The sequence below is a fragment of the Atractosteus spatula genome, chromosome 19, assembly GCF_055471065.1.
Source record: "Atractosteus spatula isolate fAtrSpa1 chromosome 19, fAtrSpa1.hap1, whole genome shotgun sequence".
Lineage (NCBI taxonomy): Eukaryota > Metazoa > Chordata > Actinopteri > Semionotiformes > Lepisosteidae > Atractosteus > Atractosteus spatula.
This window is the reverse complement of record NC_142724.1, coordinates 12,086,205-12,111,885: the sequence shown is the minus strand read 5'-3', so window position 1 is coordinate 12,111,885 and position 25,681 is coordinate 12,086,205. Positions and strand designations below refer to the sequence as shown.

At 42.6% G+C, this 25,681-nt stretch overlaps 2 protein-coding genes across 9 annotated transcripts; both read right to left on the bottom strand.

Annotated features, from left to right (window-relative positions):
- Window positions 1-8,286: 8,286 nt before the first annotated feature.
- slc52a3-1 (solute carrier family 52 member 3-1) lies at window positions 8,287-17,793 on the bottom strand. 8 transcript variants are annotated; one of them, XM_088937713.1, is made up of 7 exons: window positions 14,272-17,793; window positions 13,610-13,691; window positions 12,848-13,057; window positions 12,315-12,380; window positions 10,611-11,758; window positions 9,904-10,027; window positions 8,287-9,194 (listed from the first exon to the last, which is right to left on the bottom strand). In XM_088937713.1, the coding sequence occupies exons 5-7, from the start codon at window positions 11,666-11,668 to the stop codon at window positions 8,982-8,984; spliced, it is 1,395 nt and encodes a 464-aa protein (XP_088793839.1). In that variant the 5' UTR covers window positions 11,669-11,758; window positions 12,315-12,380; window positions 12,848-13,057; window positions 13,610-13,691; window positions 14,272-17,793; the 3' UTR covers window positions 8,287-8,981. The 8 variants fall into 8 exon arrangements, with proteins under 8 accessions (XP_088793839.1, XP_088793842.1, XP_088793837.1 ...); XM_088937716.1 differs by having other exon boundaries at window positions 13,021-13,057; XM_088937711.1 differs by lacking the exon at window positions 13,610-13,691 and having other exon boundaries at window positions 14,272-14,422; window positions 16,091-17,793.
- A 112-nt stretch (window positions 17,794-17,905) lies between these two features.
- ube2v1 (ubiquitin-conjugating enzyme E2 variant 1) lies at window positions 17,906-24,814 on the bottom strand. Its single transcript, XM_088937718.1, has 4 exons — window positions 24,718-24,814; window positions 21,907-22,055; window positions 20,738-20,863; window positions 17,906-18,774 (listed from the first exon to the last, which is right to left on the bottom strand). The coding sequence occupies exons 1-4, from the start codon at window positions 24,797-24,799 to the stop codon at window positions 18,628-18,630; spliced, it is 504 nt and encodes a 167-aa protein (XP_088793844.1). The 5' UTR covers window positions 24,800-24,814; the 3' UTR covers window positions 17,906-18,627.
- Between the last annotated feature and the right edge of the window lie 867 nt (window positions 24,815-25,681).

Genomic DNA, 25,681 nt, shown 5'->3' with positions numbered 1-25,681 from the left:
AAGGTGTCAGCCCCCGAGCAGATGGGCGCTCAGCCGCGCTGTAAGCAGACTCCTTGTGGCAGGATACTGCAGGAGCGACAGGGGGTGTCCAGGTGGTACCGGCCCCTCCCGACCAGCTGGGAGAGCTCCGGCCATCTGACACGCACGGAAGAGCGAAACACTTTCAACTAGTGCTTTGCATTTCAATACAACTACAAATGCAGAGATATAGTGGAAATGCGTTAATTACCTAGCGGCGAGTGCAATTCCATATTCTTTTTATTCCGAATGCTGTAACTGTGAGTCATTAGAAATAGTATGATGCCAAGAATGCACAGCACTCCTGTTAATTTCTGGCGACAGTTGCACTATGCATATTAATCTGCTCTCCTCATTTAGAGGAAATTTAACTCGAATTAGAGGTGGCAATGTCATACAGACAGTGAGCTACGCTGTCACCGTTTCATGGGGCTTGTCTTCAGTTCTGGGCCAGAGCACATTCTATGTGGAGTTTGCATGTTCTCCATGTGAGCATGTTTTGTTTTCCTGGGTTCTGGTTAGTCTCTCCTTCTGAAACACATGCTGGCCAGACTAATTTGATCTTTCTAAATTACCACCATGGATGTGCATCCTGCAATGGACTGGTATTTTGTTCAGGATGTATGAATGGACAAATAGAATTCAACCCAATTTGAAAAAAAACAACAACAGAGAAAGTAGATGCAGGAAATAGCTTAAAAGGCCAGAAGTGGGGTCTGAAATCAAAGTCCATCTATCCAAATCACTCGTTTCCTCTAAGGGTCCAAGTAACCAGACCCGATCCCAGAAACACCAGGGTGCGAGGTCAGACCACACCCTATTCACGACAACAATCCATCTCAAGATCTCAGCATGTCTTTGTGAGGAAACCACAAAAACAGCAAAACCCCATGCAAACACTGAGATGCAAGTTCCATACAGAAGGCATCGTCAAAAAGCAATCCAGAAACAAATGCAGAAACCAGAACCCAGTCGGACAGCAGTACTAACTGCCCTGCTACCCATTTCACCTTTAAGCATAACTCAAAGATCAAATAACATTATCATTGATTACAATGATTAGGATTACATTCCAAAACATTATACATTTCCTTGAATTCTGTTCTATATAATATGATTGTGAAATGCTCCGACATCAAAATGAAATAAACCACATTAACATAGCTGGAAAAAACTGTAATATTCTCAAAGATGGACTGCAGGATGTTGGTAGTTGTTGGTTTTTCAGAGTGACTAATGAAAAACAGATTCCTCTGTCTCCTCATTATCTCTTTAGCTTAATTTCCCATCTTAATTAGGAGTCAAAATCAAGCTAAGATGCTCAAAGAAAGAAGATACAGTATGACATCTCCTCTGATGCAGTGCAATACAGACCATTTCAGTTAACATTTTTAATCAATACCTGACTGCAAAATTAAGTTGCCATATTTCACATTTGAATACTTCTAAAAATATGCTTCAGGTCAAAGTAGTTAAACCACTTTAGTCCTAAAATGCACTCCTTTCCCCACAAAGCCATGCAATATTCTGTGTTGTGTATGTACACTGTTCCCAGCTCTAAATCCTCAATCCATACATGGTATTATTACAATCTATTTGGTTTATTTTTAATAAAGAAAACAAAAAAAATGAAGTACAAAGCAGATTCTGTAAAAGCCAGAATGTCAATAAGCTGTGCGGTTCTGTTCAGCCAATGAAAAGACTGTCTCTTTACCAAGAGGTACACCACAAACTAGTCCAAAATCCTTGAATGACATGGTAACGTGCAAAGATGTGAAAAACATTTAAGAAAGTAGGTTTTACTAAGATTTCACTCCCATTCTGATTTACTTAGTTCTGCCAAATCTGCCATGTCACAGCTCTGATAAGAAAGCTGACATTTCCCAGCAGGCCATGCCACGGAGATTGGAAGCCCGCATCTGTGGACAGCTCACAAGTTGACCTCCGACCCCACAGGAAGAGTTAGGCTAATTGACGCTTTTTCATTTCGTTTTTAACACAGCAAAGGGGGGGGGGGGGGGGGTTAGGGAGGCTCCCGCATGACCACAGGCCGGATCCAGCAACTGACAAAACCCCTACTTTAATCGTGATTAATTTCTGTCGCCCCCCCTCGAACCCAGGTCAGAGCTACTTCATTGTCTTGCTCCTTCCTCACCCTGGTCTCATAGAAGGCCAGAAAGCAAGAACAGCTGCCGACTGGAGTCCCCTTGCCTCTTTCCCATGGAAATCCTGTATCCTCCTACAGACTGTGAAAGCTACAGCCATATGCACCCCAGCAGTGCAAGTAGCAAGTGCACTGCAAACAGGCTGGAGGCCTTGAGAGAGAGAGAAAAAAAAAGAGTAGTGCTCTCACCCACTGATAAGGATCCTTTTCAAGCACTTACTCTTAATCACGATTAGCATTAATTTCTGTTTTAGTGAACTGTAGTTTCAATGCCCCAGTTGGGTCCATAATGATTAACACGGTCCCCTGAATTCAAACGAAAAGCAAATCAATTATTGGAAAACAAAATAATGCCGTTTGAAATGCATATTAACCAAGTCATCTGTTTGGAAGCTAGCACTGAGACATGAATGAGCTTGACTCTCCCCTGCTTGCATATACTGATGTTTTTAACTACAGGTTTGGGGATGAGAAGTTTTACTTTTATTTGTATAAGCTGGACATTTGGACAATTTCTGAGGACCCCCCAGGCCTCACAGGCCCCCTGGCTGAAAAATAAATACTGACTAAGAGCAAAGGAGCAGCCATTAGTTTTATTCAATCAAAATCATTATCAGAGAATGTGATATTCCGATACTGTAGATATTCCCTCTTAATGAAGGTGTTATTTTTACCACACAGTAAGAATGACTTAGATATTGTTCCCTGTGCACTGAAACAACTAGAAGAATCTTAATCAGAGGATCTACTGAAATGCACTTACTGAGATGTGGGTTTCATACAATTCTGAATGATTTTAGAGATGAGCAAAAGAGCATCTTCTTAGGTAATTTAAGATAGAGGTCACATTGGTTGATATTGGTTCAAAGAGCATGCTTTGTTTTCAATTCTACTATTTCCAGTTTTCTTCTAAAGCATGGAGACAGTTATATGGGAAATGGCTTTGCTAAGAATAAAGAACTGCATATTTTATGGTGTATATTTATTTTGGAGAATTATATTTCCTCCATATCTGATGTCAAACACAAAAAAATGTTTGCTAGTTTTCCCCCAATTGCAAAAGAAAACGTCTGTGGCAGATGTAAGACTAGGGATTCATATCTACTTTGAGCACTTTTGATTTCGCTGTGTTGCGTGTGGAAAAAGAAAAGGAACTGTTAATTTTAAAAAGTAGCCTTTGTCTCTGAACTCCCAGCCAGATATGATCAATAGACAATAAACAAAACAGAGAATATTAAGAAAAAGGAGCAACAGAAAAAAAGCGATTTTCCTCGATAAAACAGATTCAATTTCAGCCACAAGTCTGTATAATGAACTGCTGGGTCCCAAAAGACGAATGGAGACTGCAGATACTGTATATCCAAGTTTCCTGTGCGTTTGTGAACACGTCTAAAAGTTCTGAAGTCTAATAAATAGAAACGCGTTTTCCTGCTTGCTCCCTGAATTCCACAGCCATTGACAGAGTTGGGCATGTTAGGATGCGGCTGTAAGAGGGCTTATCTGTACCAGGTGTGTCACAGACGGCGACGTCACCCAATTTGGAACCTGTATAGTGTGAATTGATTATAGAGTATTTTGGTTCGTCTCGAACCCTGAACTGCCTGTTAGCGCGCTTACTGCAGAGATCAAAGCTACCATCATCAACTAATCGAAGCTCTTAGAAATGTATTACTTATTCCACCTTAAATAATGAATAGCATTTTACTACTAGTACGAACAAAATACATGAACAATAAGGAATAGGGCGAAATCCCATTGGTAGCCTTGCTGTACCATAAGAAATTGGATCTTTAAAATTGACCTATTCTGCAATAAACTACGTACTAGACAACGTACTTGTGCATTGCTTTATACTTCAGGAATATTCGTTAGTTGAGGATATTTCGTGGTCAACAGTGTGACGATCCACAAATAACTACAGTCAGTGTAGAAGAGGGAACTATCAGATAATGGAGAAGTCTCGATGCAAGCAAGGTCTGTCGTGGCTTGTAAATTGTTTTCACTTGCGGATAACGATCTAAAATCTTAATGAGCAGTCTAAACTAATGACTCTTGGTCTGAGGAAGGGTTTAAAGTAATTTATACCTCGTGTCCGAGGGTCTCTTCCTCCACCGGGTAAACTGATTCGACTTCTTATTTTAAACTGACCGTTCAACTTTAAACATAAGTTACAAATTAAAACGTTAGATTCTAAACCCTTAATAATCTGTTCAGGTATGAATATGTATAGAAAGCGAGGACGCGTGCGCTACGTGCTCTAAATCGGCTTCAATCCTCCCAGGAGCGCACCCAGCAGTAAAGGCAGCAGTCATTTGCCTGAGTCTGCCTCTACAGCCACGAGTGCCCCCTTGTGGAGGTGCCCGGAACTGTCTCGTTATTTTTGCAGCATTCAACCCGGTCGGTTCGTAAGAAAACGTCATTTTAAATTTCAATCATAATAACCTCCAGGTCTTATATGCCAAGTTATTGCGACCGTGTCATGAATAACTGTTAAACCCGGTTGCCAATTCAACTTTTTAGTGCTTCGTAAACGCTTTATGTTGCGTGGCCCGAAAAAGTCAAAGTAGAACAGGGGTGGGATTTCTCACTTTAAAGAAACACGGCATAGTTAACGTTTTATTTCTGCTCTCTTCTGGTGTTAACTGTATTCATAAGACTAGTCTAGTTACAGGTTAGTCAACCTCCAGAACAGTCTGGAAGCTTGCTCTCTTAGTTGAATAGTGAATATTGAATTCTGGACTACGGGAATTTAATTATATTTATTCACAGAACTGAGGAGAAAATGGGAAGGTACAGTATTGCACCGCAAATCAAGATCTAGGCTAAGGAGAGAAGGAAATTCACAGCTTCAAAAAACGGAATTAGTTAAACGATGCTTTTAGATACTTCAAATTCCACTTACTTAATAGTTCATGAAGCACAGTTCCGCAAGATTTTGCCCTCCCGTAGCACGGTGTCTGAATTAGCCCCATTTTTAACATGATAACATCTTCCACAGCACAAGGACGTAATTCTACACGTTTTTGACTTTTTTTTAACTGCACGTCAGATAGCTATTAACTTTGTAAGCGGTTGCCCACCCTGCATCGGGAGGAACAATCCCTATTCTGGTGTTTGTGGGAGCCAGGTTCTCAATCTAAAGCTAATTGATTTCAGTTGTGTGTTTCGGGTCTATCCAGCATGTACATTTGCATTTAGCTCTGCAGAGGTCAAATGGGATGATTGGTATAAACTCAGTACCCGTTTCTGAGTTCTACAACTGCCATAATTCAAGTGTGTTGTCTGTAGTCGCAAGTTTTGGATTTTAGTTTGCTTGCAAAATACAACACTTAAAGCTCCAACATGTTTAAAAGCTGGGAACGAACAGTTCACATTAATCTAATTATCAGGTCAGTGAGGGGTTTGATTGCGTAACTGAGGACCCGCAGGTGTGAGAGTCTCCAGGCCCAGGATTGGGAACCACTCTGAAATAGTAGCTAGTCAGCTAAAGCTCTTTCCTCTGTAAGCAGGTCAAGAAGGGTGAGGAGAGATTGCCTCAAGTAGAATGTAAAAGGTGGTGGAAGACGTATCCTTGAAGTGGGGTATTTTTGACACTCGGGGCTGACTGAAGAACCAAGAAGAGGTCTAAGCAAACAAGTAAATCAATGAAGTCATCAATTAGCCCTGAAGGCTCCGCTGTAATTAAAACCAGCAGTGTTCCTCCAGGAACGAGGCTGAGAACTACTGCTATAGGTTCTCTAAATTGCATTTATAAAATACCTTTCACTTTGTCAGACAGATAATCGATATTCGTGAAATAAAGCATATATGACATAGTTTCCGAAAAGCACCGTTACTCTACTGTAGGGTTATCTCTGTTACACCCGAAAACTGCATCATGTACTGTACCCTGATGATCATTCCGGTTTCCCGGAGACTCGGCAGGTTTTAAGGGGAACGCAAACCTTTCGATGTCAAGACTTACAAACCGTGGTAATGAAGACCAATGAGTGCAGTAATTGAATAAATTAAGTTAACAGGAGCTCCTCAAAAGCCGGAGCAAAGAGATCAGCCCGTCTGTCTGCCGCAAAAAAGCGCTCGTTTTCATCAAGAGCTTTACAAGCGCTCCCTCTAGTGTTACAATGTAAGAACGGGTTGAAATAAGTCCGTCGCTTGAGGCTGTAGATTCTATGGCCGGCAGCGTAGTTCGTTAAAATTCAGAAACCACATTACGTCTATCGAAATGTGCCAGTGTGTAATATTCCGCTTAGAAATGTCCATCCCTCCATTTTCAATTATGCGTTGAGTTTCAATAACAGGGTTGCGGAGCCAAAAAACCGCAGAGATGCTGGCAGGTTGCTCCGTGGTCAGGACGCCAGTCCAACGCCAGAGCACCCATACGCTTATGAGGGTTTATCTGTAGAGACACCAGTTGACCAACTGGATGGGGTTAAGAACAGAGCAGTTAGGCATGCCACCCAGCCACTTCTGGAGAAATCTAATTTATATATTTCATCAAAACCATCCATTTTCAAACCATTTCTTCAAATTCAGGGTCATGGAGGAGCCTGAGATCCTGGTAGACAGTGGGTGCAAGGCAGGATACACCCTGGAAGGGACACCAGTCCATAATCGCATGACACAAATACAGAAATGCACACACTCACACCACGGCCAGATTTCCTAGAAGCCAAAAACCTATTAATATGTCTTTGGACTGCAGGAGGAAAATGGGGCACCCAGAGGAAACAAACAAGAACATGGGGAGAACATACAAACTCCACGCAGGTAGCACCCTAAGTACAGAATTGAACCCAGGGCCCCAGGATTGAGAGGTAGCAAGGCTAACCACTGCACCACCCATATTTAATACACACAAACACAATTCATAAAACACTTGAGTCAAAGTAGAGTGATGCAAAGATATTTTCAAGGCAACTTTACTTGTACATCAGGGCAGTGAGGCTGAAATATTTCAGCATCTGTGGGACTCTTATCTAATAATTGGAGCTCAGCTTTCCACCACAGTCCACCCACATCAAGATGAATAAGTCTCTTGGCAGAGCTGCTTGGCAAACTGGATTCTCCGATGGTTTTTAGTCCAGGGATGTGTACAGAAAAAAACATTCACAATGGAATACCCATCCAAAGACGGTAAATATCTTCAGCAATATACTAACCTGGGGATTAGTCCATTGCAAACTAAAGTTGATAGTGTCAGAAAACTCGAATGTCTGTGGCTTCAGGCTCTTTCCTTTTCCCAAAAACATTTTCAGTGAGATCTGATTTCTGTTATTGCTTGACAGTGTACAGTAGAAACATGAGCCATATACTGCTGTTTCCTCACAACTGGCAACTTGCTTCCTGCTGTTAATACTACATTTACTGCATACTATTAAGAGGTTTGCTAGATTCTGATCCCTTTGTGAAGCATTTTGTAAATAAAACTTCCCGGTCTAACTCCACCTCACAAGGCACTGATAAGGATTTTTACAAAACCAGCCGAGTCATCTGACTTCAGGTCATTATTTGGATAGAGAATTTGAAGTATGTGAAGAGTGTATCTGACTGCCAAATGCCTGTTTTTGCTTCGCCTCTAAAATGTTTAATCAGTGTTGTTAACCTCAACATTTCACCAGGTTCTAATGTCTAATATCAGTCTGCAAGGTTGGTATGCCCATGCCTGTTTCAACAGGGTCCAGTCACTCACAGGAATGTCAGGGTGTCCTTATGTAAAGTGATTTAGACATATACCTACTCCCCACACACAGCCACATCAGTGTGGATCTGGAGAAATTAATGTAAGCATTGCAGTGCCAATCTAGCATCAGTTTGCCATGATGTTTTAAGCACAATTACATTGGAATAGATACAATATAAACAGTTTTAGCAAAACATTTGATTGGGTAGATGGTTCTTTTAAATCACTACAGAATTCCATTGGATGCCAATTCTCAAAAATGGTTTCTTTCCTTATAGAAATGGGTAGCTTGTTCACAAAATATGTGCATGTAAAAATGACCAGTTAGACCACAGACAAAAGCTATCTCAATGCGTTTTGGGGCTGTAACTATTCTAGAGGGGCTTCTTCAAGCATCTTCAAAACATGGCTAAAGGCATAGTGAACTGAAAGCTTCACCCTTTAATGAGCATATTTATGTGCCAGTTTGACTTAAGGACCATACTTATTTACTTTTACAATAATCCATTAATCATAACACTTCACTAATTTTCATAAAATAGGTAAGACTGTAAACATCACACACACATGCAGGTACAAGACAATGGGGGAAAAGCATACCATGAAGTGGAGTGGTACTGTAGGTGAGTCATTTCCATATTCAAGCCACAACAGTTCAGGGGGCCAGAGATTATCTTGATTTCCATTAAGCAAACAGAGCATGTAACACCTCCTCTGGCTGGGGCAGCTTTTCCTCACAGAGCAAATCCTCATCCTCATTTACACAACTGGGTGAAGTACCTCAGTCAAGGTGCAACAGCTTGGATTTGAACCCACAACCTCACACTCATGTGTCCGGAAACATACTCGCTATGCTATGCTACCTCCTGAAAGTTGCCTTTTTCTTTTTAAACTGTGTTGCCTCGTTTGTTTTAAAGTACCATCACAAAGACACACACCTTCACCCTCTGTTGCATATGGAATACTCTCTACTAATGGGTACAACAGTTCTTTGTTACAGTATATTTGATGCTGACGTTCATGTAATTCATTTACTGTATGGCTTAGAAAAGAAAAATAAAGAGAATAATAATATGGGGTGTTTTCTTTCTCAGGAAATATTTTATCCATGTTTTGCTGTCAAGAAGAACACTTTGTATTGCAGATGTCCCCTGTCTTGAACACGTAAAACACATTAACTAGTGGGAACATGACCAAGGCTCCAACCATCGATCCTGTCTGTACTGCTACTCCACACCACACGAGGGCGCTGTGGCTCTCATCTCGTAGTATGACTCCCACCATCACTTTGACATAGGATAACGTCCCAGTGAAGAGTACCCAGGAGAGGATCTAGGAATGACCAGATACAAAAATGTTTTGATTTTTCAGTGCACACCAACAATTTGCTTTCCTTTGTGATATTTTCCAGGGGAGAGTTCACCTATTGCTTTGATTGGCAATATTTGTGGGGTCGTCCATTGGGAGTTAGCAACACACATTTCCTGGTCACATAGGTTGTTGGCTTTTTATACGCAATGCAGAATTTAGACAGTGCTACATGTTGTGGGATTTGGCAGCCCAAAGCCTCTAGTTTTGTCCATGGGCTGTCTTTTTGTATCTTAGTGCTGATAATCTCTTGGCCTGATGATGCTGTGTAAGTGGTGCTGGTGATATTCGTATTATAGTAATGCTATTGTTGAATGGACCGTGTAGTCAGTATTTATTGTGTGGGGGTTTAATGCTGGGAAAATATGTGGAGGACAGTGTAACTGTCTCAGCCTGTAGGCTGGGTGCTTACAGATCAGAAAAGAAAGCTATGTCTTCTTGTGTTTTTTTTACATTTTTTTTGTCATCAAAGCTTTACATAATACTATGAAATCCATCCCTTTGAACTCAATTACATCTTGGAGTCGGAGTGTGTTCATGCGTGAAGGTTCCCAGTGACTATCCTGGTGAAGGTACCTTCTAAAGATCCACAGTCTAATTCCTTCATAACTGTGGCCACATGAAATGTGTAGCAGTAAAAAAAACATTCAGGATACCATAACAGTTTGCTTACAATTACAGCCACTCCCACAGTGGTGCCCTGCAGCAATGGGCAGGGACTCAAGGCTGCCATGGCCATGTTGTAGGCCCCAAAACCTGTCCCAGCTAGACAGAGGACCCCCAGGAGCACCAGAGACCTGCCACACACAGAAGGAGATGGGGCACATGTCAGAGAAGCCAGTCAGATTCCCAGCGTATAGCGATCAGAACATGTTTTCTGAGCATTAGATTCTTGTATACGGTACTGATGAGGCACAGTACTGTTTTATGATGTTTTATCGTATTTTAAATTCCCATCTTTCATATCAAATGTGCTCTAAATGAGGTCAAATCGTTGAATTGTGCAGCATCGGTATTCTGCCTTCGGTTTCTGTAATGTTGTTTCCCCTGCTGGCCGTTTGTGTGTAGTTCATCCTAGATCGAAACCATAACTCTATGCTATCGTTACACTTTGACCCCGGAAATAAGAGGAAATGTTATTGCTGAAGCACGTTGTCAGTAGTCGGCTGTCAGCATATCGATCCACTACCATCTACTGCTAGCGAAAGCGAATTTACTATTAATTCCAAAGTTGCATGCTTGGAGTTTGGCTGGCTGTCAAATTGGGGTAGTAAACACACCACAAGGGATTACAACAAGTATGGCTACAAGTATTACCTCTCCAAGAGCTGGTAATAAGTAACCACAAAACTAAGGGTATACGTACATTAGATCACTCACCTTTGGGGCAGAAACATAGCGATGATGCACGCAATAGGGTTGGCCATAGATCCCAGTGTTGCAGACAGGTGATAAGCCATGTTCCCATAGGGCATGCAGGAGTAAGTCTGAACCGAGGGCAACAGGCCATTGGTCAATGCGTTCACCCAGAGGACAAGGAAGTAAATGAATGCAAACTCATATACAGAGTGGGAAGCTTTTATCATCGCACTCCTGGTCCCAGGCGAGATCTCATTGTTTTCGCCTGGGTCTCCAAGATTCGCAGGAGACTGAAGAGGCCTGGGATCTGCTTCTCCGGTGGCTTCCATTACTCTGTTGTCCAGGCCAGACGAGATGGTTACTACAGAATCTGTCACTAACTTCTCGGTCGAGAGCTCAAAGGTCCTGGGGACTCTGTTGAGGAAGACAAAAGCAGACAGGCAGACCACCATCATGGCTGTCAAGAAGAGGAAGAACACTTCTGTGGAGAAGTTGGGGGGGAGGTACTCAGGCCGGAGAGTGTGAAGTACATCCAAGGTGCCTTCCTCGGTAATGTTGTCCTGCTGCTTGGTGTCGTTAACACACTTGGCTATGCCTACACCCTGGCCCAGTGCCACCAGCCCAGGCACAAAACCGCTCAGGCCTTCCCCAATGAAGTATGTCGTCACGTACTTGGCCGGCAGCTGCATCATGAAAGGCAGGAAGGTGACAGAGGAGGTGCAGTCCACCAAGGACAGGAAGAAGGTGATGATGAGGAAGGCAGTGCTGTGCAGCCTCCCCATGACCACTGAGGTCTCCTTCCAGAACAAGGCCAGCAGGAAACACGAGACGGTCCCGACAGACACAATGATGTAGATGATGGCGATTTCTTTCAGCCGGCCCGGAGAGAACTTGTAAATCAGAGAGACCAGCAGAGGTCCCAAGTTGGCCAACTGGATGATGATAGTCAGGTAGGATGGTAGGTACCAGCCTTCCGGAAGCTCGTTCACGATCAGGGGCAGCTCTACCCACAGGCCATTGATGGCCACCCAGGACCCTAGCCCGAAGGCACAGGCTAGCAAGTGGACAAGCACCGCCATGGAGGACAAGGAAGACGTGGAGATCCCAGGAAGTCCTAGCTGCTTTTCATTTCTGCGGTCTTAGCTCTGCTGCCAATTCAACCTCGCCACCTGAAAAAGTCAATCCTATAAGTAATCGTTTTATACACAGGAAGTGAACATAATTATAATTGCTCACACTTATATAGTATTTTTCTGGTCACTCCACCCAAAGCCTTTTACAGGTAATGGGGACTCCCCTCCACCACCACCAATGTGCAGCATCCACCTGGATAATGCGACGGCAGCCACAGTGCGCCAGAACGCTCACCACACATCAGCTATCAGTGGGGAGGAGAACAGATAAAGAAGCCAATTCACAGATGGGGATTTTTAGGAGGCCATGATTGGTAAGGGCCAATGAGACATTTGGCCAGGACGCCGGGGTAACACCCCTACTCTTTTCGAGAAATACCCTGAGATTTTTAATGACCACAGAGAGCCAGCAACTCAGTTTTACGACTCATCCAAAGGACAGTGCCTTTTTACAGTATAGTGTCCCCGTCACTATACTGCGGCATTAGGACCCACACAGGCTGCAGGGTGAGCGCCCTCTACTGGCCCCACTAACACCTCTTCCAGCAGCAACTTTAGTTTTTCTCAGGAGGTCCCCCATCCAGGTACTGACCAGGCTCACAACTGCTGAGCTTCAGTGGGCTGCCAGTTGTGAGTTGCAGGGTGATATGGCTGTTGGCTGTACAGAAGGGTAAAAGCAAAGTGAAAACAAGTCAGGCATGAGCAAAACATTTCTGTTTCAGGTTAAAACTCACCATTAAGCAAGCGTACAGTTCATGCTTTGGTTTGTAATGCTAAATTCTATGTAGTGGTGTTCTCCGGTAACTGCAGAGGCTAATTTGCAGATTTGAAGCAATCCACAGTTTGAACTAAATCTGTTCCCTGAACTCACAACGGATAGTCAAACAAAACTCCCCCAATCTCAGAACTCAGCAAGTAGGTTACTGGGTATACCTGTATTTGTTTACTTTGTAGGGTGTTGTAACACTGACTCTGACATCATTATTTCATGAGACCAAAGGATTGTTGTGCAAAACTGGACAAAGTCTTATCTGCGTGGCTGTTAATGGAGTGTACAAGATAACTAGCAGTCCATTTTATGTTCATAATTCATAACCTATTAAGCGAGATAAGGATATTCCTGACCTGTTTTCGCATGACCGATGGCTTTTTGAAACCCCGCACATTAAAGAGCAACACAGTCAGGTTCTAAAAGTTACTCAGCTCCTGTCGGTCCTCTGACAGCTTGTTCCTGGCTCTTTCCTTCCAGAGTCTTGCCAAACTCAGGGCCCAGAGGAGGTACTGTTGAAGCTGCATACCTCGAAATGAAGGCGTCTTCCTGGCTCCATCAGAAACCTTGAGGCAGGACAGGATTTTAAAGTTGCTCTTGAACTGAAATGAACACTTTGATTAAACCCTAAACATCCTCTAAATGTTATACATTGTGCCTGAATGCTGAGGATTTATGGCTACCTTGACATTGCAATATTTTTATTAAAATTTTATTGTCTTGCACCCTGTTCACCTGGAATGGGATCCAGGTGGACTTCAGATTGAGGCGTGCTCAAATCACAGCATCTCAAATCAAGATTGAATCAAACACTCTCTGACCACCACTTGGACACGTTGGGACAGTACAAAGGGCGCTTTTGAAAATCTTATCCTGACCACAAACCATGCTGCAAGATGTTCATGCTTCAAAATATGTGGCAAATAGGGTTGTGATCACCTAAAATGTGTACTATGTAATCATATAATAATGGAATTCCCTGAATAGTTTTGTGTTACTTGAAGGTAGTCTTGTGACTTCAGTGACACTCAAATTCATTTGCAACCTGCTCAAATAGTTTAAAGGTGGCATTCACCCCTTTTTATCAGAGTAAGGCCTACCAATCACTTCAAACTCACTTGTTTATAATCGTCAAAACTTGAGGAGGTGCTCACCCTGATGCACAGGGGGTGAATGATTCTTAACGGGAAAGTAGAATACCTGTAACAGGACCTCATCATTTACAAAATACAAAAGAAAACCTTCAAGCTTCAAACGAGCAATCACTTTTATTCCACTTTAATCATCTTTTCAGCTGCGGTTTCTCTTTCTGCTAGGAACTTGCACTTGTTCTTATTTACAGTGAAAGATTGTAGCAAAGCAGATAAACTAACGCTAACAAAAAAGCTTTCCTACATTATCAGTAGGAGCTATTAAAACCTAGTTATTAATAGCCATGACTGCTTAAGGTGGAGCTCTTTTGATTCTTCCCACAGCCTTAGTATCTTCACCTGGTTCTTTACTGTTGTCTGAGTTGTATTAACAAAGAAAAACAGCACACAAAAAGTGCAATACACAGAAATACCTGTAATATAAGGACTGAAAACAGGACCCTTTTTATTATTGCTGTAAAGTAACAGAATTCAGTTATCTCCATAAGAAACCCCATCAGCCAATCTTCTCCACCCTCCACAAAAGAGACATTATACAGTAGAAAATGCATATTAAGTAATGCACTGCACTGTGTCTTCATAAAGATAGCCCATAAAAAGCTATGCACATGGGAAATCTGTATACTCACTGATGTCTGCGGGTCCTGGAACAGGCTGAATAGTGTGTAGACCTTTGTTCTCGTTTCCCCCTGTCTGCAGAGCTTACATTTCTTAGAGAGACTCCCTGACTTTGTGACAGCTTTCTTGTGGGTAGCCCCTCCCTCCTTGCCTCCAATGCTACTGTAAAGCACAGTGATAGGCCAGTTCATCTTTCAGTATCCACACAGGAGCTTCCCAATTGGCAGTACCATCAGAAAGTGGGGAGGGTCTTCGAGTCCCTCTCCTCCTCACTGAAGTGCTGTAGACTGAGGACTAATTTCATGGACTGGACTTGTCTAAGGAAGCCCTTCAGTTACACTGAGGAGAATTCACCAGCACCCTTGGTGATGGTATGATGGCATAATTACAAAACGCCTGCTGTCAAACACATAGTTTTTGAGGTCTTGCTTCTTTGCAGGTCAGATGCGTTTATGAATAATCTCTTTGTTCATTGAAACATTCAGCATGGGTTTATATTTAACAAGAACCCTACAGAGGAGCTGTAAATGAATCTAAAAAGAACAGTATGTTCATTAGTGGCTTTCACATTTACCTTTCACCTGTTTAATTCAGAGAGCTACAAGGCTGTCAGGAAGGATAGGTAGATGAACTGATGAAGGAGACTGAACAATATGCAAGGCATTCAAGAAACACAATGAGGGCTTGTTTCAACAGCAACAATGAAACAGTTTGCTGTTGTGCATAGGTACAGTAGTGCAAAGTTACAGTAATTATTAGAGAGATACAGACATTACCTAAAGCACAAACATGAATTACAAGCACTAACTATACTACAGGTAAGTATGAATACTGTAAGTATACTCTAAAACTATTTTCAAAATACTTGAGTCTGATTTAATTTAGTTTACCTCATTGCTTTTCAATTTCAGTTGTTTAATACTGCATCTTTCTAAAAAGACATAACAGTTTTAGCAAGTGTCTGCAGAGTCCCTATACTAATGCATAATGCAGTGAAAATGGCTTTTTCAGTTGGGGACTGCTGTGTGTCCCAAGGGATAGAAAATTCTGAGCCAAAAAACATTTAGAGTGGACTCGCCTGACTGTGCAATTTTGTTTTTCGGAGCAGGAAGCAAAACCATTGAGCAATGGCTTCAGAGCGCACACAATGACTAACAGTACCTCATTCCTCCCATGTGAGAGGAAACACTACAGCTACAGTATGCATGAAGTCAGCTTTCCACTGAAGGGGAAAGCACTTTTCACATTTTCTTCACATTAAATATATGTGAAGAAAATGTGAAAAGTGCACATACTGTCAAGGTTGAGACCATCGTTTTGACAAATTCTAGAGTCATTTGGATTCAATATATCAATCTCCCACATTCTCTCTTGTGCTGCTCTCCAAAAAGAAAAACCAGGAAGTTTAACTGAAAGAAAACAAGCCACTTAATAATTAACGAAGATCTCGCAGCCAAAAGGTTTTCAAGATAAACCAAAATGAGCTGAGTGTTTTTACCAAATTGCATCACCTACTAAAAACCCTTGTAAAGCACTGAAATGCTGCTTATACTTTAGTTATAAGAGTTTCATGTTAAGAAAATAACTGCTTATTATTAGTTTGAATAGATGTTAAAAACTTCTAGAAATTCCCAAGCTGCAACAAATGACCCATAATGCAGTTTAAGCCTTTAGAATCAATCTGACCAAAATCACAGGAGGAGCTTTCTAAAAAATACAGCCATTCAGAGGTCAAACAACTTATCTAACTCAAAAGCCTACTGACTATAAATAAACAGTAAATTGTTTTGAAACAGTGCAAACAGAGGGGATGTTTTTTTCCTCACTCACCCAGATACGGTCAGAAACGTCACTTGCTGTGAAGAATATATGCGTCTTCAAGAGCCTAGATCTTCCTAAACCAACTGTCTCGTAGCTGGTCGGGACTCTGATCTTAACAACAAAACGACCCTTTGTCGATGCCAGAGGCAGTCAGCAGAGGGCAACAGTTGTCATTAAATAGCATCTACTAGAGCATATACATATGATCACCGTGTCAAGAGTTATTACATTACTTTATCATGTGATCATGACATAACTGGCCTTCAAGGGTCTTGCATCCTGTGATTCTAAAACTCTTCTGGAAATAATTCCTGCAGGAAAACTGCTTCCAGGAAACAAACAAAATCTCTGACATTCTAGACTCTGCGCTAATGTAATCAGGAAAGACAACTCGGATCAGCGCTGGACTGGTCACCCCATAGAGGCTGTCACTACCATTCATCACGACACAAACAGAAAGATGTCGGTCATGTTAAAATGAGCAGCCTACACAAGGAATAAAAAAAAACATTTAACACAAAATGGAGCAGAGACAGAAAACTGTGTGAGCTTGACCTTCTGCATCATGCAGGTCCCAAAGAACATTATCTCAAGCAAAGCAGATTTTTACAACAGAAACCCTTGAAAGCAACTATCTGGGGAAAAGGGGGAAAGTTAAGGTGCATTCAATACGCCAGTGGCCTATACGCATTTCTTGCAACTGTCTGCGTTTCCTTAAATAGCAATATCCTACCCACTTCAATAAAAAATGTCTGTTGTCTAGATATCACAAAACCCTTTCACAGTAAGGAAGCCAGCAAACTATATTATATAACAATATTACCTTTCCTAGAAATTTCCAAACAGGATAAACAGGCTGGTACTTCCAACAGTTCATCTGAAACAAAAATATCTGTCACCTAATAGCTACTTCACATGCTCACGGGGGTCACCTACTTTATATAAAGCACTCTGAAATAAAAAAAATACTTAATAAATGCAAGAAATTATTACTAGGCAGGCCCCCATAACCCAAGCTGCAAGGCATAAGAACTATTTTCTGAAGTAACAACCAGGGTCCAAAGTTACCCTAAACCAACAAAAATAGCCAAGACATTTCAAGGTGAACTGCACAGAGGATTAATCTAGTTGAGACCATGCCAAAATATTTGGATATTGGCTGTGCAGTCAAGAGCAATGTGTCGTGACTTTAGCATTTTACATTAACAAGGAACAAGATCAGCTACAGGTATGGCCGTCCAATCAAACCCTCTTGCGTGAGGGACAGTAATTTGGCAGCAAACCCAGCCTTAGCAAAGGAGAAGAGGTTTGGACTCCATACCAACCCAACTGTAACTCAACCATACTATTCAGAGGACTCGGTGATCTTCAGTCATGCTTTCACAGTCGGAAGTACTGAGGCTGAGACATCTCACCAGAATTAAAATTTAGCCTAGAGCACTCACGTCAACAGAAGTGCTTTTTGAAGTTCAAACTAGACTGAAACCTGTGTACTGCAGGTCAATGAAATTTGATTCTCTTACAGACAGGACAATGTGACACAGGATTCCAGGGCCAAGAACAACACTGGCATCTTCTGTGCCCAGAGGAGAATGCACACTAGCCTCTGCTGTGTCACACCGAGCTGATGTAGCGCTCTCGTGTGAACTGTCACTATCGAAGGGAGTGTGTTCCCTGCGGTCTCGTTTTATGTGAACACCACACCTCTCCTGCCCCACTGTCCACTATATTAATGATAAAGATCAGCTTGCTTTATAAACACCTTAACAATGACAGAAAACCCCCTCATTCACAATGTACAGATGACACACAATAATGAGACAATTAAAAAAAGAATAAAACTTTACTGGTTCTGGGGGAAGGGGCGGGAGTTGGGATGCACAATTTAGAATTTAGTTTTTATTCTTCTAATTTAAGCAGGCAAAGACATCCAATTTCTGAGGTTTAAATATACACCAGTAAGAAAAAAAAAACATTTTTCTACGACTGCAGTCACGTTCCCTTGAATTATGGACTCAGTTGAATTATCCAAGAGCCTGTGAAAGAGATTCCTCTCTTTACAAGTCTTTGCAAGTGAGGCCCAAGTCAAGATATAAATAGCATTTTCAAATTACTTGGTGCGCAAAATACCGTAACCCCCACCTGACCCAGCTGTACCTCCGTTGCCTTCACTGGCAGTAAGCCAGCGTTACAGGAACAGATTGTGGCATTCTGAAGACAAATACAGCAGACACGCGATATGACACACAGTAACAAGATTTATGTTATTTTACAACCTGCATTTATAACAAATAATAATTATAATAAACATAGAATTAAAAAAAAAAGATTAGTAAGATGTACAGTATTTGAAGGGGCTGTGCCGTGGAGTCTGATTGCTGATGGCAGGCATGTGTCCCTCTTTCCAGCGAGAGCTCTGGGGAGGAGAGGGGTGTCTTTCAGAGTCAGAGAGAGGGGTGGGCATCGCGGCCAGTTTCCAGTGGGGAGCAGGGAGGCAGGGGAGGATGAGCGGACCGGTGGAGCGGGAAACGCCAGGAAGCCGGCGATCAGTTGCTGTAGACCTGGCCCTCGGGCGGCTGGGGCAGCTTCATGTTCTCCTTGCACATCATGAGCCTCCGCAGCTCCTGCAGGACCACTCGGATGCTGTAGGAGTTCTGCCACTTGGCCAAGGCAGACACGGCCCGTGTGTCCACCTGGGGGATGAGCAGAGCACCATGAGGATGCCTGAGACGCGTTCTGGCCAGGCCGGCAAAAAGACCAATCACAAACAAGAGCAGGCCGTTCTGCCTATCTAACCCATTTGGTGCTTAGCAGATGCAGTGTCTGTAAAGAGTACTCACCCCCTTAGAACTGCACTAACAAACTGTGGGAAACCCTCAAAGACTGAAGCATTTATTTTGCAATCAGTTGAAACACATTAATTGTACACGTGGACTCCAATGAAATAATTATCAGACCTAATTGTGACAGGGTTTATTTAAAGGGGAACTGCAATGCTATTTTTATATTTCGGATTTAGGAAGAATCAGCATTTCAAACCACAATTAGTGGTACACTAACACTAAAATGTACACAGTAATGTGCAAAACCACCAATTTACATCTCCAAATAAATGCAATTCAGAATGAGGCAACAAAACTTCCGGTGAGGAGAAGAAGACCTATTACATTGAAAACAAGAGGCTTGTGAATACATCTCTTTTAATCCAAAAAATTGCTCTCGCCCTCAAGACGGATTTGCCGATAAATGGAACTTACTTGTTAGCTCTGCATGCACATCACGTTGGCAACTTTCTGCGGTGAAATGTCTGCTGCACAACCTGTACTTATTCACTCGTACAGCACATCACACTATAGTTATTACAGTGACTAGTGAGCAGGAAGGGCCGCGTCACGTCACAATTCGCGGGAACTCTCACGCGGGCCCGTGGTGAGACCAGGGGTTTATGCGACAACATGGCGACTTACAGAACTTTCAGCAAGTTCACGATTTTTTGCTTCATTCAAAATTTGTAACAATTTTCTATCTGCAGTTCCCCGTTAAGTGTATCTTGGCAAGAGGGGTGAATACTTATGTAATCAATTATTGCCTGTTTTTTATTTGCAATTAATTAAGAAAAAGCTTTAGAGTTGTTATTTTTTTATTTGGCATTGCAGAGTATTTTGTGTTGATCAGGGGCAAGCATTTTGGAATAAATCAATTTTGAGTCCATCATGTAAGACAATATGAAAAATGCCAAAGGGCAAGAATACTTTTTATAGCCACTATATTGATTCAAGGATCTCATCCAGCTGTTTCTTGAAAGAAACCCGAGTTTTGGCTTCAATAACTGGGTACTACACATCATGCAACCTTTCAAGTTAATGCCTCCCCTCAAACACGTGCACGGGTTTGCGACAACTACTAAGCCAAATCTAGATAGCCTTGAACCCTCTACTTGAGTTGATGAAACCGAAACCATAGTGTTTTCTTGCTTTAATCTAGATTAATGTCCAATAGCATTTCACTCCTTTTTTCCCCCGATTGGGGAAAATACCTAGATGAGACCATTTCTACACAGGGATGCAAAGGGATGTATTTCCTCTTTCCACAGTAAAAGGAAATCTACCTTCACATTCTTCAAACGGACATCTCTTGGCTAAACAGTTAGAAAGATCCATTTGAGGTTTGTTTTTCTAAATGTGCTGCTAACAAGTGAAGCAAAATATTAAATTGAGTCAATTCCAATTTTTGTTTCTTGATCTAGTGAAAACCTCTCCATGTCTACTGTGATTATCAGTGTTCTGGATGCTGACAGGCCATGTTGCATAGCAAAAATACATACAGGTGTATTCCTGCAAATACACAAAAGCAGGGAAAGCAACTCAATAAAGGACGGATCATTTTTCTTTCCTTGTATCTAGAGAAAAAATCCCTGCTTCCCTTTGCTTCCTGATTTGTATTGATCTTCCTCAAGAAACACTGATTTCCCGAGTCATTAAACCTTCATAAAGAAATAAAATGTATATCTAGAAATCCAATCTACCCCCTTCCTACTTTTATCTTCCTTTTTAAATGAACTGAAAAAAAATGAGATGAAGGCTTCTTTCACAAAAGTCATTTTAGATTAAATACAATCATGAAACCTTTTAGTTATTCGTTCAAGGGATTACTCACCACACCACTGGAGTTGTGCACACCGTTCAGATTAATCTTGGTCACAAATCTGACAAAGGGAGGCGTCTCGGGGTATCTGGGCCCACATTCCACTTTTAGGCTATACATCCTGTTCTCGTAGATTGTCTGCAATGACATGCAAGGCGTAGTGAGTACAAGTCGCAGGTTTGGGGGGTCCAAACTTCCCTCTCTTTCCTCAAGGCAGCTAAACTCAGGTGCCTGATGGTAATGAGAACATCTGGGACTTTCAAATCAGCGTCTGAGTGTCATACAGACAAGCGACAGGGCATGATTCTAGCTCGGGTTCCTGACTCGTGGCCGAAAGATTGGGAAAAGCTAATCCCAGTTGGTGAGTGCTCCAATATGGGTTTTAAGCCTCTTCAGATAAAAGTGCCATCCAAATTGATAGTAAGAACCACTTTGTACAGACATGAAGGGATCCTGTTTAGAGAGGAAATTCTGAACTGAACCACAAAAGAAAGGATCCACAGGATGTGGTAACAAATCCTGCCCTTGACTGGTAGTGTGGTAAGGGAAATCTGAACATAAACTCTCCCTATCGAGGAGCCTAGATGGTTCCTGGAACACACCAATGTACTTTAATCTTCCCACCATAATGCAGGTCCCTAAAAACACTCACCTAGGTCCCTGCTTTCCCCATTAGTAACTGAGGAAAACCCACACCCTGCCGAAGCCTGTCAGCTATTTTTACCCCAGTCTAGTTTTCTTTAAGATATGTGTGAAATCTCACCCTGACTCACTCTGGAAACAAATCGTGAGGGTCTAACCGGACACTTCCCTGTTCTTCCGTATGGCTTTTATAGGAAAGGCTGTGCACAGGTGCAGCTAGTTCCTTGATTTCCTCGTGCAAAAGCAGCCTCCGACATTTCTCTTCACCTCCGCCTTGTGGCTCTGTCCTCTTTACACTTCCTAAACCTGAACGCAGGCTGTCCTCGTGAAAGGAGGAAGCTGAAATAAAGATGTCTGTGGGAGTGACACAAGTGCGATGAGCTAGAGTGATCTGTGGAGCGGAGACCTTCACCCAGGGGTTAACTGAAAAGGGTGGATGATAATGAGATATATATATATGGAAGAAGAGGATGCTGAATGTGACCTGTGGTCACTCCAAAGCCCATGGCTTCCTGCAGCAGATCTACGGTCCTCCTCACCCTGGGTGGCCCGATGATCATCCCCCTCCAGCGCGTCAGGGTCATGTCTTCGTCGTCCTCCAGCCCCCAGCTCACTGTCCCATCCCCCACGCCCTTCTGCCCTTCCTCCAACTCCTCCAGCAGCCGGAAGTTACGAGGAACCTTCACGCCTGTAGACAGAGAAGAGACATTGCTGCAGGATCGTACCCGAGCACACACATGCTCCCAGCCCTACAGCACAGGAGTCCTCAGGCCAGAGGTGTCCAGCCTATCCCCCAGTCTGAGGTGATCCAGTATGAATAATACAGTTCAAGTAGGGAGCTGCGTCAGCATGCGTAGACTGCAATGGAACAAGTAAAGGTTTATTCCACACTGAAAAGAGAAGAAGACACACAACATTTCGGCTGTGGAGCCTTCTTCGGGTGTTTCTCATCTTCTCTTTTCAGCATGGAAGTAACCTTAACGTGTTCCTTTGAATAATATATTTGCGGGACTCACCCCTCCTACAATTAACAAACATTAGGCTGCATCCAAGCCACACCTAGAAGCACAATTTATGCACAACTTTCTTTGTTTTGGAAAAGAGATTAGGATAGTAAAGTCGTGTCACGTGCTTGCTTGGTTATTCTCGAAAAGCAACCGCACAGGAAATTGTTAGGTTACCAGCAATCAGAATATCAGGTAAGTTTCAGATTTCATATTAGTCATGTGATTTTACCAGATTTCCAAGGCTTGCAGGAATTCACACGGATGGTAGCCATGTAGGCCTGGTTTTTAGAAAATGCACATCCACAACAAAGCCTGGAGAGAGCTCAGGTCATCCCAGTTTACTATATCGCAAGGCAGGTACAAGCCTATGATGCAGTACGTGGTGTAGGAGGCTGAAAGTGAAGGATGTGACGTGTTTCACTATGATACACCGCTGTGCAAGGGAGCACTGCGGTCAGGAGCCACTGCCTTAAGCACAAGCTAGTGTCGTCATAAGTAAGCCATGACTCTCACTGCGATACCTTATCAGACTCAACACTGAGTGAAGATCCTGAACTCAGATTTGCCCATAATGGTCTTGCCTCGGCTAAAACTCAAATTGTATGCTCTGCCTCGCCGCTCAATGAAGCTGTACAACCCTCAGCACTTAGCCTGGGCTCGTGCTGAGGTTCCTTTTGTTTTGCGTTTGAGATGAGAGGTGTGGAACGGACTTATTTCGGCACTCCTGTCCCACTGCTGTTCAGAGGATGTATAGTGTGCTCCAGGGCAACACTTCTAACTCCGTCTTCTAACTGCTTCAACCAATTCAGGGCCGTGGGAGAGCTGGAGTCTATCTTGGCAAGCAACGGGCACAAGGCAGGAGACTCCCTGGGTGGGGCACCAATCCATCGTAGGGCACACACAGACACTGACACAGTCACACACACATATTTTACACTCTGGACCTAGGGTGCTGTCTGTGTGGAGTTTGTCTGTTCTCCTTTGGTTTGCTACGGGTGCTCCAATTCACTCCCACATTCCAAAGACTGTAGGAAAAACTGTAGCTTAATAAGCTTCTGGGACAACTGGTCCTGGTGTGAGCGTGTGGTGTCTGTATCTGTGTCTGTGTGCACTGTGATGGACTGGTGTCCCGTCCAGGATGTACCCTGGTTGCTTGCCGAGATAGGCTCCAGCTTCCCCATGTCCTTGAATTAGATGAAGGAGTTTGAATAAAGATAGATGTTTTAAGGGGTACAATTCCAAGGCAATTAAGGAAACATACAATCAAGTAATTAAAGTGACAAGTGATTTACACCTGCTATTTCTAATCTTCCATCCACACTGAAAAGACAAAAGACCAATGTCATGCAGATCACAGCTACCTGACACAACATCCTACTGACATTAAGTAACATCACTCTGCAGCATTGCACAAGTGGACTGACAAACACAGCAGGAGTGTGACAGACATAAGTGCCATATTTCCATTCTTAGAGAAAATATATGTGTGGATGAAATATTTAAAAAGTCTAATTTACAAAGGGGTAATATGGATATGCCACTGAGAAAACATCGAGATGCTGCAGAGAAAAAAACAAGGGTAAATGAGATTTGAGTGGTTTTACTATTTTACACATGAATACTTAAAATCGCCAGGTCTACAGCACTTTCCGTACGAGTTGGTGGCATCATCTATACCTGCAGAACACTAATGGTAGATTTCGATTCTACGACATTCTCCTAAAACACCACTACAGGACTTAATTTCATGCTGTTGTATACATTCATATGTGTATTTACAGGAAACAGGTTTAGCCCTGCCGGCGACACAGTGAACTGGAATAAGCTGATTTTTGCTTTGTTTTTTAAATACTTGATCAAACACACAGATAACATCCGGCACTTATCTTGCCAAATGCGAAGAGATAGCTACCATTTTATGCTGTGTCAACCAGCTAAACCTGTTATGGGTCTCCGTAACTCTCGTTTTAAACCATGTTTGAGAATGACACGCCTCGGAGCACTTACAGGTTGATAACTAAATTTCTGTTAGGTTACATGTTCCGGTATTTTTTACGTATCCCACGTATCTGTTGAATGATGTTGCAGTTTTCAGCTGCTACTGCAGACAGTGTTTCATTAAAAAAGCTCGATCGCCAGTCTGCTTCCACATTGCTGGCCGGCTCCGCTAAATGATGGAGATACGCTCATTAGTTTGTTTTTTTTTTCCCAGTATCACCTTTATTGTTAACATACAAACTGGAGATAAAAGCACCCGCCATTCTCAACGCGCCTTTTCCTCTTTGATCGAACACCTTAGGTCGCGTTTCAAAATGTATTTATCTGATAGCAAGACTAACTTACCCGATCCGGCGGCCGCCGCCATATTGTCGTTGCCTGTCGGGCACGCGCACGCTGCCATGCGCCGGTGGCCGGGAAAATTCATCGCTTGTGCACGCAGGGTACGCGCGAAGGCTCGGTGAACGCGCACAGAATGCAGAAGGCGCCGCCGCCGCCGCAAAGCGCCGCATTATCCCGTGTAGCAGGTGGATTCTAGAAGCGGCGATGAACTGCTGGACTTCAGCTTCTTGTTTAAAAGCGCCGAGACGACATGTGTTAAATCAGTGTAGCCTAGAAACCAGAGATCCTCAATGAAGCAGAAATCTAAAACAAGTGCCGTGTTAATGTGTATTACTTTGCTGCGTCTGCTTCTTTTTACGAAAAGAGGAAGTTCTCTTACAGGAAACTAAATAAATAATGCATGTGTCTGATATGCAACAGCATACTACACACTTGCAAAAAAAGTAAGAAAATCCATAAATGCTTTTCTAACAACGCACGGATGGATATGAATTAAAGATACAGGAAAATTAAGTCCATTAAGGGCAGCCACAATAAGTTAAACGATTTTATCACAACAATCGTGAGCATCAAGTTATCAGCAAAAGATAGCATTAAAAATACTGTTTTTTAATAGTGGGGGCTGTATCTGCAGGGCTGGTGATACGTTTTTTAAAAAGCATTACACCGAAAATGAGTTAGCTGTAAACTGCCATAAGCAAACCAAGGTAAATTCACAGATGGCACATGTGAAAAGTGCACAAATACTATTCAATACTCTTATTCAATACTCTTAAGTCTGCCGCTTCTGCAAAAGAACAAGCAGGCTAAAAAAACAAAAAAATCAGTCCAGCAAAACATCCCACTTTTTTGATGAACTTGCCTAGAACTTTTTGGCCCAAAGCAGAAAGAAGTGACGCTTCCGAGAACAAAACTACCTGAACACCTTGCTGGTGTCGTCGGCTCACCGAAACTGTGCCAGGCTGGG

Coding starts and splice junctions, on each gene's coding strand:
- ube2v1 (XM_088937718.1), bottom strand. CDS start 24,799: ATGAATTTTCCCGGCCACCGGCGCATGGCAGCGTGCGCGTGCCCGACA. Junction 20,864..21,906: donor TGATCATCGGGCCACCCAGG/GTGAGGAGGACC, acceptor ATGTCATTGCAG/ACAATCTACGAGAACAGGAT. Junction 18,775..20,737: donor TGCACAACTCCAGTGGTGTG/GTGAGTAATCCC, acceptor CTCATCCCCCAG/GTGGACACACGGGCCGTGTC.
- slc52a3-1 (XM_088937713.1), bottom strand. CDS start 11,668: ATGGCGGTGCTTGTCCACTTGCTAGCCTGTGCCTTCGGGCTAGGGTCC. Junction 10,028..10,610: donor GCTATGTTTCTGCCCCAAAG/GTGAGTGATCTA, acceptor TGTGTGTGGCAG/GTCTCTGGTGCTCCTGGGGG. Junction 9,195..9,903: donor CTGTGGGAGTGGCTGTAATT/GTAAGCAAACTG, acceptor GGTCATTCCTAG/ATCCTCTCCTGGGTACTCTT.